The sequence below is a fragment of the Glandiceps talaboti genome, chromosome 18 (assembly GCF_964340395.1).
Source record: "Glandiceps talaboti chromosome 18, keGlaTala1.1, whole genome shotgun sequence".
NCBI classification, from domain to species: domain Eukaryota; kingdom Metazoa; phylum Hemichordata; class Enteropneusta; family Spengelidae; genus Glandiceps; species Glandiceps talaboti.
The window spans coordinates 8,240,001-8,258,221 of NC_135566.1; the positions used below are offsets into that span (position 1 = coordinate 8,240,001).

The 18,221-nt window shown below is 37.7% G+C and overlaps 2 protein-coding genes across 2 annotated transcripts in view; one reads left to right on the top strand and one right to left on the bottom strand.

Annotated features, from left to right (window-relative positions):
• The window catches only part of LOC144449339 (monocarboxylate transporter 9-like), a 1,169-nt gene extending 1,019 nt beyond the window's left edge, over nucleotides 1-150 (bottom strand). Inside the window, exon 1 of the mRNA XM_078139866.1 lies at nucleotides 1-150. This exon is cut by the window's left edge and continues 400 nt beyond it. Coding sequence (XP_077995992.1) covers nucleotides 1-150 — 150 coding nt within the window.
• An 11,574-nt stretch (nucleotides 151-11,724) lies between these two features.
• LOC144449340 (monocarboxylate transporter 12-like) lies at nucleotides 11,725-14,930 on the top strand. The gene is made up of 4 exons (XM_078139867.1): nucleotides 11,725-11,956; nucleotides 12,690-12,833; nucleotides 13,141-13,989; nucleotides 14,785-14,930. Exons 1-4 carry the CDS (start codon nucleotides 11,725-11,727, stop codon nucleotides 14,928-14,930), a joined length of 1,371 nt encoding a protein of 456 aa, XP_077995993.1.
• Nucleotides 14,931-18,221: the final 3,291 nt, after the last annotated feature.

The following is an 18,221-nucleotide window of genomic DNA, read 5'->3' on the forward strand; positions in this document are numbered from 1 at the left end:
GGCAATCATCTCAAACAGAACAGAGATGAGGTAGGTAACAAAACGAGGCGAGCGACACAATTCGTAATAATCTTCACAGTAAGAAAAGATACACGGAGCCTTTCTAGAACCTTCATCATCATCATCATCATCATCATCCTCTTCTTCCATTTTCCAAACAATTTTGTTTAAATTAGTATTGTTTATTGTTTCTTTTTTCTCTCCTCCAATTGTGCCAAGCGTAGGTTTTAAGGGTCTCAGCAGAGCCCCACAAACACAAATGTTTGCAATGATAGCAGATTCAATCATGAAAGTGCCCCTCCAACCATACTGGTCAACGCAAAATTGTAATATTGGTGGAAATATGAAAAGTGCTATGCCTGGCCCGAGCATAGCTACTCCGTTCACAAGAGGGAATCTTGTGGGGAAGTATCGTGCATTGGTCACGTGCATTGGAGAATAACTGCCCGCAAAACCAATACCTAATAAAGGCGAAAGAATGAGTGGTCATTGCTTGTTATTTCCCATGTGAAACAAGATGTCATTTTTATTCTTATATAGAAACTTCGTGGTACAAAACACGAGGTAATATATATATGTATACAAAGAATTGGGTCAAATCTGAACGTATCACTTATGAAATATCAAGAGTCAAAAGTCTTCTTTGTTGAGCGGGGTGGGGGTGGGGTGGGGGCTCAAACCCTTACTATTGTAGTACCCCTCCTTGGATTGTGATAAATAGTGAAAGTCAAAATACACTGCTCACCTGTTATCAAACCAACAGTTGCATACAAGTATATTATACTTGTAGCAAAGGAACTAATGAATATTCCGAAGGAGGCGACACAACCAAATATAATCACCGTCTTTCGATGTCCAATTTGATCACCTAATGAAGTACCTATACAAGCTGTATGAAAACAAATAATATTGCACAGTAATGAGATATAACATTGAGTGGATAATAGCATGCATGTATATGATATAATAAGACATCGTTTTCATAGTCGTCAATGATTGGCTTAGATTGTGTCACGTGACGCGGACTAGTGATCTCAATTTGCATAGAGTTGGACGCTATTTATATTCTATTTTCCACAGGGCACTATACATGCAGCATGGGAGTCCTATCGGTAATTTGCTTGAACATGGTAAGAATATGTACCCAAGACTTTTAATGTGTCATGAAGCACTTATTGCCTGCCCTTATTCTGGCACTATGTAGCAACTATTTGCCTCAGCTTGGGAAAATTGTTGTTGCATAGCAACCATCGGGGTAATAAATATCCACTAATGCCCCCATAGCCAGACAATAAGGGTATAATAGTATTGTACTATACTGTAAGAATAGTTATAACTTGGACAGTTTAAATTGACAAAAGTACATATATATTTTTTCATAATAAATCAAAATTCTATCTATCATCTTCTTTCTCTTTTTCTGATTATCAATATCAATAATTGTTTTAAATGGCAATAAAAGATTATTGATATGACCATTTAAAAAAAAAATTGGACTATATTTTTCTACTTGATAAAATGAACAACGTGTAATACAATAGACCAAGTCCATGTTTGTAATTCAAAGATTGCAGAAAATTAAAAATTGATTAAAAATTCTATTCCAGTCCATTCTCCATGCGTTTGTCACTTGTCCATGATATTGTAACGTTAACATGCATGAATATATGGGGAAGCTAAAAATTATTTCCCAAGTTAAAATCTTAGGATTTCGCAACACCCAAACAACTACTACGCTGTGTCAATGCCAGATTGCTCCTAGATTAATATTTGTGTATATCGAGCATGCGCATTTTGTACTCTGACTTTCAGTCTCAGTTACCCATAAGTCTTGGTAACCCAGACTCGCCGTTGAGGGCATAACCGAGGTTACCCTGACCTTCGTCGTTGGGGGCGCTTGTTAAATGGTTGCCACCCTAGTCTGTTCTGACTTTGGCCCACTGGAATCGCAAAATCAGGGCCTCAGTTAGACAAGGTCACTTAATAGTTTGTCTGGTCGTTCATATCTACATGTCATCGAACTTTGATGCTATATAAAACCCTAACCCTAACCCTAACTATAAAATTATAGTATTACCTAGGACAAGTGAGATGTACTGCAATGATAAAACCCATGACGTTTCCCCTGCACTGGCATTAAAGTGTCTTCGTAATTCAATAAAGAGAGGACTCATTACATATCCAAATGTTGAAATTAGGGCATCAGCTGTACCGGTTCCCAGGGCAACCATGTAGCCCCAGCCTCCATCCGGACCAGCCACTGAAGAACGTCGTCTTCTGTTCAATGCTGAAGAACGTCTTCTGTTGTTCATGTTGCTCTTGAAAATAAGATCAGAATTAAATGTCATTGTCACTTTTCGAACTACACATGTAAAATGAAAACAGGTGTCCCCCCAAAAAAGTGTCTATGCTTATCCTGTTAATCATCATATTTCTTCATAGTGACTTAAGACCAGTAATGTACGAGTGTGAAATTTGTTTGGTCAGTATATCAATATCTCAACAATGTATTCATCCTCAGACCACTAACATCGTTATTGAGATTCATCCTTTCTCACAATGCAACATTTATGAAGAAGGTAGAATTTTTTAATGTAAAAGCAAACATATAGTTTTTAACATCGTGAAGACGAAATCAATATCTCTCTGTACAAAACAAAGGAAAAACAAACTATTAAATATGGGTCTGATCTATTTATTACCATGGTAACTCGAATTTTCATCAGCGGTAGAGTACCAAGGTGTTCGCATCAATGACGATCTCACCTGTGAAGTCATATCAACTTCGTTCTTTGTTTTTTTAAAGTTGTTATGTCTGAGGACAGCATGTTCGCTGGAGGCAAGAAACGACCAGCCAATGTCATGTCATGACCTTTAGATGACCTATTCTATCAGTAAACCACGAGATATAGAGAGATTAGAGATAAATCTCTCTAATACAAGCCACTGAAAACACAAACAAGTATTTTGATGATGTATCTAAAAATTGCCTCTTTGTCGTACCTAGAAATTTTTCATGTGAAATGTTTGGAAAACTATTTGCAATTTTGTTTCAAATGGTTTTTACATTAAACATAACGATGACCCAATCTGTCTAGAAAAATTGTCTCGAAATGTTGCTGACCAGAACGCTGTTTTATCAGTTGTGTGAAAACTGGAAATGACATACATTGACGGTTCACGACAGGCTTTTACCAGTTTGTTTGTCTGTAAAGGTTAGTCATATTGCTATATACCATGCCATATGCATGATAGGACTAACTTTCACAGCCATAAACAAACTGATAAAAGCATCGCCTGAATCAACATCTGAGACACTTGACTGTATTGTTTTTGGATCAATGTACGCTAGTGTGATAGTGTTCAAAAGAGAAAAAATTTCGGGTCCTTCAAAGCCAGTTTTAACTGGCCACCACTGATAGAACTACGTTCTGAACATGCGCACCAGCAATATTTTTAAAACAAGTGTTGAAAAGTTGTAGTACAAAGAGTACTAGTGTATGCAAGGGAAAATCTATCACTCTACGTGACTTCACCCATGTACCCAATAGTGCTTATCTCAAGGAAGTATTTATGTCTATATTTATTAATTGTGATGAACAAGAGTGACAATGAACATGATACAATTAATGAATCCCCTAGACTCACGTTTTCTTCAACATTTAAGTCTCAGCTAGAATCCGAATTATATTTACAGAGTATCCATACATGAAATAGTCTAGTTCCTATACAGTACCGTTACGATTTATACCTTCACTCACAGTCTAGTCAAAGTTGTTACTCTAGAAGTTCTGAGAATGCATGAGATAAAAATTTAAAATTCATCCACAGGGCACACCCACCCACACAGTCAATCACAAAATTCTAAACAATAGCACAACGGTCTATCATAAAGTTAGTGTTTATTGGGGCAGTTATGTAATGTCCAAATATGGTATATTTGTCAGCTCAGGATGCTATTTATACACTCAGTCTGTTTATGTCACTTTAGCAGCTGGGGTTCACTGATTGGATGAACAACCGTCTGTGCTGATTGAGGGACTTTAACCAGACTGTGGTTAGAACCCACAGTAGACATCCAGACTATCATGAAATAGCATTGGATGAATTTCGTTGTTCAAAACCATCCACTAGTTATCGAGATAGGGATACATGTCGTTGGTAAAGCTATTTCTTACAATAAGTCTATCTTTTGTGAAAATGTCGGCTTTAATGGTCTTGAAGAAGACCTTCATATTTTGTTATTTTGCCTTATATAACAGTCAGACACCCAGAAAAGAACAAATACTACTTTCTTGTACAGAATATCCAACAAGAGAAAGCGCAATTAATTTTACTTCGACCAGGAGCCAACTTAAAAAAGTTTTTGTTTTTGTTGACAAAGCTTTACTATTGTATTTTTTGTAATTTCTATTTTATTCATCATTGTATTCAAAACGTTGTCGTATGATTTTATACTCGTTATTGTTGAATGGTGGGCGGTGACCATATTCTTATGAAATACAGCAGAAATGAAGATGCCTTGTCTTTCACACACACACACACACACACACACACACACAAACAACCAAACAAACAGACAGACAGACAGACAGACAGAAAGACAGACAGACAGACAGACAGACAGACAGACAAACAAACAAACAAACAAACAAACAAACAAACAATACCAACTGCAAAAGAAAAAAATGATGCTGTGTCACGCATAGTGGGTATGTAGGAGTAGTCAAGCCATTAAAATCAAGCCATTAAAATCATTAAGTCCATATGTATTTTACAGCAGAAGCCTGTTTCTACTGCTCTGTGAAAGATTAGCAATGTTTATCACTTTTCAATGTGAATAGATAAAGGATCATGCTGTGTGTTGTGCATCTCTGTTATTGTTAATCTACTGAGAATATTTTGTTGGCCTATCTTTGCGTATTAAGGGAAACGTCGCGTCCAATGAGGGAAACACAAGGGCAACTTCGTTTCTCCTGTAAATTCAAATACGTTACTTCTTTAACTCCCCCAAACTCAAGCATTCTTAATAAGTTGTTGGTCTCAGTTTGCTTACGTTAATAATGACGTCATATTGTGGCGTCATAATCTGTTGGTGTCACGTGACTGTTTAAGTTATTTCACGTGTGTTTTCGTAGGCGAAAATAGTAAATGTTCAGCTATACATACAATATGTAAGATATGAATCATAGTTTGTTATTTACATATGTCATCACGCCACTAATATTGACAGATTGCTACAGAACAATGGGAGAGATTGTCTGTCACAGAGTGACTGATATCCACTTTGTCTTAGCTCGGAGACTTGGCGTTGGCTTTCAAATCTAGTGGTACACTACCAAGGACGAGTCTCTAAGCTATAGAGAAAAAGTAAAACCGCTTCCACTATTCGAGCAGGAGTGTCTAGAGAATCGTGTAAAGCTCAGACCACTATCGAGAACTATAGTGGTCTGAGTGTAAAGATATCAAACCACAGTTACTTGTGAACTAATACTCCATTCCAGGATGGTGATATTCTAGTCTAAGATGGTCATAGTACAAAATAATGAAGTTACTATACGTATTTACGATACTCAAAAAATACCATACGTTACCGGCGACTGTTGCGAAATCGACACCAGTCACCGGTAACGGTATTTTTTGAATATCGTAAATACCTATAGTAACTTCATTATTTTGTATTATGACCAACCTAGACTATAATATCATAATCCTGGAATGGAATATTACTTCACAAGTGACTGTGTATCAAATTCATAGGTTTCAAGACAGTTGTAAGGGACCGGTCAGTTTCTGAAGCGGACGGGGGAGGGTTCGACCTCAGATCATAGTGGTCTGAGGTTCGACCAAAAGATGACGGTTTCCTCCCCGATTCAACATGCCTGGTAACAAGCTGGATCCGGAATCTAAATCTTAGTTACACAATAATGTACAAGACAGTAGCATCATGTATTAATTACTGTTAATTGTTATAGGGTTGTAATATTAACCAAAAGAATCATGGCAGTGTGATGAAGGTCAAAGCTCAATACATCAGATGGCCGATGTCACTATTGGCGAAGAGCTAGTGATGTAGCCTCTCGTCTGGAGGTCTCACCCTGTTTTTGAAATTGGGATTACGGGAGACACCCTTTTTTGAATATGTACAGTGTCCATATATGTATGTATGTATGTATGTATGTATGTATGTATGTATGTATGTATGTATGTATGTATGTATGTATGTATGTATGTGTGTGTGTGTGGGGGGGGGGGGGTAGGTGGTTGGGTATGTGGGTGGGTGTGTATGTGGGTGTGTCCCATAGAATTCTGATTATGATGAAAGAACGTTTCGTTTCATCTACAATCGTGGCATGATCGTGTCTATGATACAGTGGTGTTTTTTCGTGCTCCCATTTCTTATCTACGACTTTTAATGGTGTTTTATGTTACTTTTTATACCTGACATTTGAACATGTTGGTTAGCAATCAAACATGCATGTATTACCTACCATGATACTGACTATAGTTACAGTTCATGTCCTGTATATACTTTTAATGTAAATACTTACATACAAGTTAGCGATACAAATAAAATGTGTACATTTGTAACCTAAACGGTAAATGGGTCGGGAAATTTTAAAACTTCCTTAAACTAGCCCAAATTTTTTTAGCGCTTCTAGCGTGAGACGAGTGACACCCCTACTTCCAATTTCAAAAACTGCCATGGATAACCCCCTTCCCTACAATCCACCGACCCCACCAAAACCCACCCACCCCGGCTGTAGAAACTGATGACCGGTTCCTAAATGTTACTGTATTTCAGAAAGGTTATTACTAAAATTAGATCTACTTGACCAACATACATACCTTATGGTTGACACCGTGTTACACCACTAAAAAAATTACCATACTTTTCCTCAAAATTATTGCTTCACACCATGAGCGCAGTCGTTGTAAAATATGCACCGAATCCACATTAAATTTGACATATTTCCAGCTGTTGAGAATACTTCTGTCTTACAATAGGCCAATATCTGACAGTTCATCTCACATCATTCTCAATATTTGGATGCATGCGTTGAAAGATGTTGCAATACGTAGAATTGATACCGAACCGGACAGGCAAGGTACCTGTAACTGACAGGTTGGTCTCCTCAAACTGTCAACCTATAACAAACTGATAAAAATAATATCAGCTTGAACGTCTGCTTCTATTTACACAGTGGTATCACACATACATGACAGGTTTGAAACAATGGCTTGTCCCTCCCACTGCCTGCTATCTTCAAGTTTAGATCAAAGTGCATGATAAGACATTTGCTGCCATCGACTGGTTGTGTAACTTCTGTAAACATATTGCTGGATAAATGCAGGAACTTTAAAACTATGACAAAAACTCTGTGCGAGTTTAGAGGTACGGATTCAGATGCTGGACTCCGGGAACAACTTTAACGTGTGTAACCACGGTAACGATAGACAGACTAATAAATTTAATTGTTTTTTTGACAAAAAAAAATATTGCCAATGGATATTGATTTTTCAAAATTTGACCATGACGTGGCAGGTTTTTACCTTGAACTTGTATGATTTCGGTACGGTCATATTCATACCATCGGCCATATCTCGCTTATTTGTCATATAACATATCATTACGTGCATTATTTTATCATATTACACAAGTTTCATATTGTTAGCCGTGACACGGATCGGAGGACGAAGAACACTCACGTGTGGGTGAGCGTGCACTGGTAATCCCATGTTACCGATGAGGGCGTATCATACAGGTAGGTTGCTGGGACATTTTCTACAACCTATAGTTTCATTCCATTTATAGCGTATTGATTTGAAGGAAGTAAATATGAAATAACTGAACACACTGACAATTGAGCGAAGGGACTTTAATACTACAGCAGGGTAAACGTTATAGGTCCCACCTGAGGGGTCATATCACTTTAACACGCCGAGATTTATTGCTTCCAACTGAGATCTTGCCAAAATGCAAAAGTGACAGACATGATGACTGCCATTTTGCCAAAAGTAATGAGATTGGTGAAGAGTCAGACATATGTCTGATGAAATGTTTCACATTTTCACACGTATGTTAAGATAAAGACACTATGAGATTGATAACATTTATATATAAATGATATGATAGGTAGAGCGACATGATATTAACAGTGGTATGAACACTGCCATATTGAAAATCCAGTGGGAACATACCAAGTCATGGTCAAGTGTGAAATAGACTCCTATTTTTTTATATATTTTTTTTACAAAATTACATAAATTAATATGTCTATCGTTACCATGGTTACGCGCGTTAAAGTTGTTCACGGAGTCCAGAATCTGATTCCGTATCATTATTAAACTGGCCTGCATAATTTCAAAGTTCCGTATTGAACAACATGTAGTATTTGTCCTGTAGGTTTGCAGAAGTTACACCACTCATGATGTTATGCTTCAGTCCGCTCTGTATGTGGTGTTTTAGTAGTCGATCACCGTTAGCGTCAAATCTTGCACTTTGACCTAAACTTCAAGATAGTAGTAGGTGGGACTGACAAGCCATTGTTTCAAAACCTCTATCATGTGTAAATAATAGCAGACGTTCCTGCTGATACAATAATGTTTATCAGTTTGCTTTAGGCGGACAGCTACAGAAGTTCACACTGCCAGTAACGTGTGTGATTTTTTTCTCTCTCCGCTAACAATTCAACGGAGTGCTATATCTTAAATGTATGCATCCAAATTGATATTCATGTCAGATGAACTGTCATTGTGTTAGATATATGAACTATTGTCAGATTTAGATGGGATGTCAACCACTTGAAATACGCCAAAAACAATGTGAATTCGGTACACATTTTTACAGATGGCCGCGCTCATGGTGAAAAGTTGTGAAAGAGAAATGTGGAAGGAAGATTGTCGCTTTTCAGTGGTGTAACGCTGTACCAAAACACAAGGTATGTATATGGTTCTGAGTTCGCACAGGTGTAATCAGGGAGCAGGTGATGTTCATGATGGTATTGTAATGCACACTGCTGAGGTCGTAAAATGGCATTATCACACACGGGGGTCATAAAATGGCATTATCAGACGTCTGTGGATGTCAAGTAGATGTAATTTTAATATGAAGTAGATATAATTTTGCTATGCAACCGTTTAACATTTTGTGAACGACAGTCGTATTAGGGACCAGACAGTTACTTCAGACGGGCCGGGGGTGTTAGTAGATTGTAGGGGTTACCCCAGCCTACCAGTAGACGTGTAGGACCATATACCCTACAAATAGTCGTGTCTATAGTGGGTTTTTTTTCATACTCCCATTTCTTACCTAAGTCTTTTATTAAAGTTAAATTTATATTGCAGCTGAGAGTGAAATCGTGACATTTCAAAAACCAAATCTGAATGTACCACCCGGGGTACTACCTACCCGACTAGTTACTGCAAATGCCACGTAAATACTTTTATAAAGGTAAATTCAAGTTAGTGGTACAAACTGTGAACTCGAGGAAAACTCCGAGACTCCCAGACGACAGACAGGTGGACCACAGGCACTTGTTTCCCGATATATTCCCAGGCGGTCATCCTGTTTTGGTTGAGTCTCCCGCCCCATTAAAGAAACTGACCGACCCCTTACAATGACAGGTCTGTGCCATATATGACCACTGTTCTGTCAATATTAGTGGCGTGATGAAATATCTGACAATCTGCAATTTATGTATCTCGTATTCTAATCATATGCAGCTAGCTATGGATTAACTATTTGCGTAAACTAAACAAAACATGCCGCACACATCAAAAAGCCCCGATATTCATAAAAACTACATTACATAGCAGATTATGACGGAATATGACTGAAAAAAATAACTTTCCAACCAAAACTGATGTAGTAGCATTATCACATAAGGCAAAGCAAAGCACGACAGGCTGTTTTGTTGTTTGTTTGTTTGTTTGTTTGTTTGTTTGTTTGTTTGTTTGTTTGTTTGTTTGTTTGTTTGTTGTTCTTGTTTTTTTGTTTTTTTGTTTTTTTTGGGGGGGGGTAGTGTTAGAGTACTGGTCGTACCATAGACTCTCCACCTACGTTGGCAGAGAGTCTATGTTCGAACCTGAAACAATGCAAGACAGTTGAATAGAAACAACGTCGTCTGGCTTAGCTGTAGACTGTAGACAGTCGCTCGCGCCTTTTTTCCCTACGTTTTATCTAAACTCCGGTCCGGCGCAACACTAGTATAATCGCAAACTGATTTCGAGGGCCGTATTGCGAAGGCTCGGGCCTTCGGCCCTCGATATCAGTTTGCGATTAGACTAGTGTTGCGCCGGATCGGAGTTTAGATAAAACTTTGGGGAAAAAAGGCGCGAGCGACTGTCGACAGTCTAGCTTAGCTGTAGCGGTTTCGCTACGTCGCTCTCGGCCCTCCTCTGGAACCCTGCAAAGGAAATAAACAGTAAAACGAACAACGTTGAGTCACACAAAATAAAATATATTTTTAAAAAAAGACAAAAGTATAAATGTAAATAAAAACAAAGCTACAATTATTACAGCTATAATTGTGTTGGCAATTATTTTTGTTAAACCACGGACAAGGAAGTTTCTTCCTAGCCCGTGGTTAAGTCAGGCGAAAATGTAGCAATGTCGGTAATATTTTCATTGAAACAGACGACGTTTTGTTCCAAGTCAACTTCGTTCCATTGCAACAATCTTCATAATGAGAAATGTGGCTAACTCCAAACATAATGAAAAAATAACATGCTCGTATAATCAAACTCAGACCAACGTAAAGAACGCTAGGATTTTGGCAGTCGAATGAGCGCAGTTGACAGAATGGTTTTGCAAAGTTTTTGTCACCGCAACAACTGTTTTGATATATATATATATATATATATATATATATATATATATATATATATATATATATATATATATATATATATATATATATATATATATATATATATAATGTATATATATATATATATATATGCAAGTCAAGAAAAAATATCAGCTGTTTTAGCTGAACTGACATGTTTTTAGTATAATCAAATATGTTGTGATAAGGTCATCACTATGCTTCATATAAAATCCTTGAACTGAATATTTTTCACATATTTGTTAAACAACAGAAACCCCTGGATAGGATAAGTAGGTCATCTCTAGGTACCACATCATTGTATTTCAGTGGTTGTTATCTTTTCGTTTACTGATAGCATAGGTCACTTGAAGGCCATACAAGAATCAAACTTTACACTTTTGTCTGGGTTGTCCTATCTTGTCTCGGGCTAATACTATATGTTGTCCCCGTGGCAATTTAAATTTGCAATATAGAGATGTCATATATTGCATGGAGATAAAATTGGTCGCTCTGACTTCCCCTCGATGAGATCGTCACTTGTGCGATTAGCTTGTAACTCCTCTGCTACTGATGAAAAGATCGAATCACCATGGCAATGAATAGTCCAGCCCTCATTTTGGTTGTTATTTTGGTTGTTTTTTATGTCTGTTTTGAACATATATTTTCTGTCACATTCGTTTTAACGTTTTACACTAAAATCTTTACATTCTTTATCAATGTTCCATTGTGAGAGAGGACGAATGAAGTGTTTAGTTATTGCACAGACAAGTAAAGTCACTATAACAAACACGATAAGGAACCAAGTGTTGACGTCCCGTTTAGGAACACCTGTTTTCATTGTAGTTCGAAAACTGACTATGACATTAATTCTGATCTTATTTTCAGGAGCAAAATGAACAGAAGACGTTCTTCAGCATTGAACAGAAGACGACGTTCTTCCGTGGCTGGTCCGGATGGAGGCTGGGGCTACATGGTTGCCCTGGCAACCGGTACAGCTGATGCCCTAATTTCAACTTTTGCATATGTCTTGAGTCCTCTATTTATTGAATTAAGAAGACACTTTAATGCCAGTGCAGGGGAAACGTCATGGGTTTTATCATTGCAGTACATCTCATTTGTCCTTGGTAATTCTATAATTTCGTCTGGTTTTATGTCAACGAACAAAGATTGATAACATGCAGATGTCAGATGTCAGACAATTCGATGCCAGGCAATTGTCTGACACCTGACATTCATGTTTTTGACATATGTCACTTGATAGTTTAAACTATTCAAGTGACATATGAATAGTGACATATGTCAATAACTATGTTCTTAATTACAATTGTATGTGTTGCGGGGACTAGAGTCGGATGGGTTGAATTGTGTCCAAATCTTTCAGTCTCAGCACTTCAGTACTCACACGTGCGTCACGAGATTGACTTGGCCCAGAGTTGAGAATACGTCACGTCAGAGAAGAGATTTCTGCTTACCAGAATCACCTACCCGGCGAGTGATTGCTGGATGGTGTAATTCTCATTTGTATATCATTCGAATACAATGGAATTTACACAATGACTATTAATAGAAAATCACGCCACTTTTAATATTAGCTGACACTGTTCTTTTGCCAATCATATGAATTTTAATGACATCATATTTACCCTGAATCGTAATCGCAATTATATTTCTGACCTATGGCCTACAATGCCGAAACGTTAGATTTTGTTCCCATAATTCCGAAATACGTATTTTCCATTTTTGTGGAACGTTATTTCTTACAAGAGGATGGTAATATAACTCTTCTGACAGTGCAGTAATAATACACTCAAAGTTCGATATTCACATTACTCATTCATTTTTTTTGCTTTCATATAGCTTGTATAGGAACTTCATCAGGTGACCAAATTGGAGCTCGAAAGACGGTGATTATATTTGGTTGCATCGCATCCGTCGGAATACTCATTAGTTCCTTCGCTACAAGTATATATTTCCTGTATGCTACTGTCGGTCTAATAACAGGTAAGAAACGTTCTTCCATTTTGACGATGTGGGATTAGTATACCCGGCAACGGAGAGTTGATGTCAAAATGCCGCAGATCTAGATACCAAGTATACACGTAATATACAGTACGGCAGTATATCGGCTATGAGAATGACGACATTGAATCTAACATGATATTCAATCAGGGAGATGGTGGTCTAAATGTATTATAACGATATGTGTTTATAGTAATGGAACTTTGAATGAAAATAACAGAAAACTTGTTTTGGATGTTTGTGATGAGAAACAACGCATAATGACAACTCTTTCTTTCGCCTTTATTAGGAATTGGTTTTGCGGGCAGTTATTCTCCAATGCACGTGACCAATGCACGATACTTTCCCACAAGATTCCCTCTTGTGAACGGCATAGCTATGCTTGGGCCGGGCATAGCACTTTTCATATTTCCACCAATATTGCAACTTTGTGTTGACCTATATGGTTGGAGGGGCGCTTTCATGGTTGAATCTGCTATCATTGCAAATCTTTGTGTTTGTGGGGCTCTATTGCGACCCTTAAAACCTACGCTTGGCACAATTGGAGGAGAGAAAAAAGAAACAATAAACAATACTGCTTTAAACAGAGAAGTCTGGAAAGAAGAAGATGATGATGACGATGACGACGGTTCGGGAAAGGCACCATGTATCTGTTCTCTGTGTGAAGATTATTGCGAATTGTGTCGTTCGCCTCGTTTCATCATATATCTCTGTTCTGTTTTATGTGTGGCTCTTGCCGTCAGTGGAGCTCTGGTGCATCTACAGCCACGTGCAACAGAAGCTCAAGTAGGAACTGCACAGCAAACCTCTTTCCTTGTATCCATAAGTGGAATTTGTAGCTTGTTTGGCAGACTGGGTGGAAGTAGCTTACTCGTTCATTTTAACATTTTGTCGTCAACTTCGACCTTCATACTGAGTACAATGATAATAGGAGTTGGTTGTTTCATACCTAACTTGGCTGACACCTATATAGGCTTTACTGTCCTCAGTGGACTACTGGGTGTTGGTTCAGGGATGTGTTTTGCGGTGGTACTTGTATGTGCTCGACATCTTGTAGAATTCGAACAAGTCTCATATTCCTTTGCTATGGTTTTGTCTTCATTTGGTGTAGGACTGGTGATTGGAGCCCCTATCGCAGGTAAACGATTTTTGAAAGGAATTTCCAGTCACAGGCTTATTTTTACCTTTCCTGCATTACTGATAGCAACTTACAATATGATTTTTTTTGGTGATATAGCACCTCGATAACTTTATTCAACTTGTAAAGACGCCCTAGGCCCCACTCCATTTGGGGAATTTCCTCAGTGCACGAATTTATGGGAACACTTCTGGTGAACGCCATCACAAATACTCTGATCGTGTTGTCTTGACGTAATATGATGACGTCACAAATACCCTGACCTTGTTGTCTTGACGTAATATGACGTCACAAATACCCCGACCTTGTTGTCTTGACGTAATATGAAACTTGCACATGTTCTTTCATTTCCTATCTAAGAGTTGTAGTAGGATTTAGAAAGGCTAAATTTGCTTCTTTAGGAAATACGCATATTCGTGATTAAAGCGTAACATTCATCCGACGACATACAAGTGCACTTCGGGGTCCCATGCTACAAAAAGACGAGTCAGTTACTCGGGACACTCAAACAAAATGTTGTTTTGAACAGAATTTGACATGGTTTCCGAAAGACATTTTTGCCGGAGAGATCAATTTCTGGCATCCTGCAAAATAAGCCAACTTGGGATGTATAGTACCTAATAGTGACCACGACACAAAGTAGCAACAACAACAACAACAACAACAACAACAACAACAACAACAACAACAACAAAAGAAGCAGTGGCAGCAACCACCACAACAAAAACGACAAACTTAGATAGATGGATGTTTTATTTTCCATATTGAGTAATCTCTACCCTTTTTCCTTCCCAGGTCTTATATACGATGTATCACAACACTATGACTACGCCTATTACACACTCGGTGCGTTTAGTCTCCTTGGTGGAATCCTGCTCATTCCGGGACAGATTGTAGAAAAATGCAAAAAGAGAAACGATGATGAACCAACCAGTTTATAAGAGCAAACTACGCTTTCCTGTAATATATCGCTTCATGCTTGGAATGCTACCCTTTATACAATAAACTCTATACGGATTGATATTAAGTTTGGGACACAAGCATAAGTCATTTTGACCCGAGTGTAAATTAATATCACATCCCTCTTGCAGGGTAGACTATTGATAACTACTTGTTAGAGAAATACACTCGGTTGATAAACTTCGAACACTCTGACTCTGAACTACAATTCTTAGGGTAATTATAAAAAAAACGTGAGCTCTGACATGACATTTACAATCAATGTTAAAGCACGGTACCTTAGTTTGATTGAAAACTGTTTATATTTGATCTATAATGCATCTTGCCATTGTTCTACGTCATGTAATGATGAAAGGCACTGACTTTGACCTAGACCTTCATCTTCAAGTCGAACTGAAATTTGCATAATAACTTCGGAAGATTGGTTAATAAAGTTATCATTTATTAATTGGAGTACATGTACCTTTATTGGAGTATTCTGTAAAAATGGCAAGAGAAAAAAGTGAACCTCTCCCCACCAAAGTTAAAATCGAATACTCCATCCTCCCTGCAATGTATTGAGTTACAAAACATAGACTTGATCTATATTGTTTCACATTGATTTTTTCAAGTAGGAAGCCATGATGATAAAATTTGTTGATAAAGTAAAAATTCAAAATACATTTTACCCAATCATCATCCATATGGCCACTTTAATAGAGCCAAAAATCCCGAGCTGCTGAGGGTAGACCCTTAGGAATCTAATCCCAGATGATGTGGAAGCTCAATAGTCAGATGTGCTAATGTGTTTGAAGGCGTATATAACCATGAGAACGAAGAACTAATCGAACTCTTTCGGAGAGTCAACATGACATTTTGAACATTTACTTTGGAATGCTATAGACTTTCCTAAATAGCTTAACCGAGTTACGTGTTTCTTAGAAAAGATGTCTGGTTGTAATTTCTTTTCGGTAGTAAAGAGAGTGTCATCTACGTATACCGAGAGTCAATTCCAAAGTGTAGAATTTAAAACTAGGTTGACTTCATTATTATACTGTATCTATATTTTCTTGTATTGATAATTTATTTTAGTGATAAGATTTTATGGTAAAAAATGTTAATTATCCATGTAAATCTACAAAATCATGTAAATACTCGTATGTCTTGTGTTTTCTGGCAAGCTTTGACACGCCTGCCTAAAATGCCGATTTTCACTCGTGGTTGATTGTATTGGGACAGAGATACGGCCGGCTCTGTTTTTGCTCGGGAACCACGTTTGAAAAGTCGCGCTCAGAACGACATGCTATCAAAGTTTTCCACAAACCACATTTTGCTCTTTAATCTTTAGTCTTGCTGCTAGACGTTCGGGCTTTCTTTCGATACCTTAAGCGAACGAAGTTCGCAGTGAGGGCTTGTTCCATCCTCGATTGCGATGTTCGGTCGTGTGTCGTATTCCATCGGAAGAACATCCGAGGTCTAGCAGATAGACTATTCAATCTTTAACTCGTCGACAGCTACTTCCATGTGTGTTAGGTAATTCTAAATGTTTCCTACTTCTTGATCATACTGTTTTTTTCGCGCCATGTTAAGGATATACCATAGGCATTTTATTTGGCTATACAGTTCAGTTGCACATGATCTGAACAATTATATTTAACGAGTCTATCAATAGTAGTCTGGCTGCATGCTCCAGTGATTTGATTTGAGCGACGTCATTTCATCATCGAGTACCCAACTATACTATAAGATAACGTCGTCCATGTGATTTTTCACAATCTTCCTGTTTAAATATACTGGGAAAAAAAATTGATAATTATGGTTGTATGCTCCGGTGGAATTGAGTCCGGACAGTTACACTGTCGAGTACACATGATTAAAAGTTTTGTTTCATACTCTTCTCCATGTTACAGTTCGCTATCTTTTATAGCATCTGTCGCATTTCCATGTTTAAACGTCTGTTTCCTTTTGTGTGACCTTCACTCTTCCTATTCACGTGTTACAAACTCTTGAAAGCTCTCTAGCTCTACTATTGTAGTTCAAGAACACTTCCATGACCATCATGCAAAGCGTGCCATTGAGAATTACTGTAGTCGTATTCACATTCATTTCCATGCTTAAAAAAGGTACACAGCATGAAGATTTCGATTTTCGTTTTAAGTACAGTGTTGTAGAGAAGAAATTATCGTTCTCCAAAATTACGAAACTTAGTATTACTCTCACATTCGTGTTTTTATTCTTAATTATCTGTAGGTTGATAGAACCACTATAACCTATCGAAAAGCCCACAAGTGTGGCTCTAATAAAAAAATGTTATTGTTTAATGTAATAGAGATAACGTCGGTGATGAAGACCAACATGGAATATTATACAAGGTGCCTAAAGCGCAAACGAGACACGAGAATTCACCTTGTGTACGTAGATGCAGAAAGCATCGGAAATGTCCTGTCGACAGTTCACAAGTGTGGCTCTATAAGTGTCATGATCTCTCACCTTTCTTTATCAGGGTAGACTGTGTGTCGTGAAAAATCCTCAAAAAAGGACAATAGATTTAAAATATAAAAAGGAAACGATTCTAATTGACGTAAGGTAGGCAAAGCATTCGTAAGAATCCTGAACATTTAGGAATCAAGTATTAACTTTTGACTATAGGTCGACAGAAAGCCATACTAGCATCCTGGTAGTAGGGTTATTTTTAAGGTTTATTTTTCCTGTAAAGTGATTTGTAAACTTTAAGACACTCGACTTCTGGCCTTGGGGTGTGGGAGTCAATTCCTGACTCTGCCCTTGGCGTGAAGCCGTGAGGTTTCAGGGCCTTGATAAAAAAGTCTATGTTCAAGTTCATATCACACATATCGTCTCGTATGCAGTTTATCATTCCACTACACGCCTTGCCATTTCCGTAAGATTTGATAACCGATTGGTTTGGAGATACATAAATGATGAAAAGTGTAGAGTAGCAGTGAGAAAATCATATTTTACGTCCGTCTAGCCTTGATTCAATATTAAAGTCACTCTATATTGTAAATTATCATCAAAATTGTATTAATAATTGTAAAAAGCTAAATATTAACACATTAATTAATAAATTGGTAGTCGGCTCGTGCATAACATAGACCTCCTTACATAAAATGATATGGTAAAACGAAAAGTTTTAGCACCCATTTTGGTGATGAACAATTATCCTGTTTAGGTTTTTAGTCCTGCTTGCTTACGGAGTAAGTCGGCCCTTCCTTCTCCGTCACGGTGTTGAGTGAAACGTGTGCACTGTCTGCAAGCAGGACTAGTATCCTGTC

What these genes read in the sequence shown, in the direction of transcription:
- LOC144449340 (XM_078139867.1), top strand. Translation starts at nt 11,725, where the DNA reads ATGAACAGAAGACGTTCTTCAGCATTGAACAGAAGACGACGTTCTTCC. An exon ending in GTACATCTCATTTGTCCTTG is followed by an intron (nt 11,957 to 12,689) that starts GTAATTCTATAA and finishes GCTTTCATATAG; the next exon opens with CTTGTATAGGAACTTCATCA. An exon ending in TACTGTCGGTCTAATAACAG is followed by an intron (nt 12,834 to 13,140) that starts GTAAGAAACGTT and finishes CGCCTTTATTAG; the next exon opens with GAATTGGTTTTGCGGGCAGT.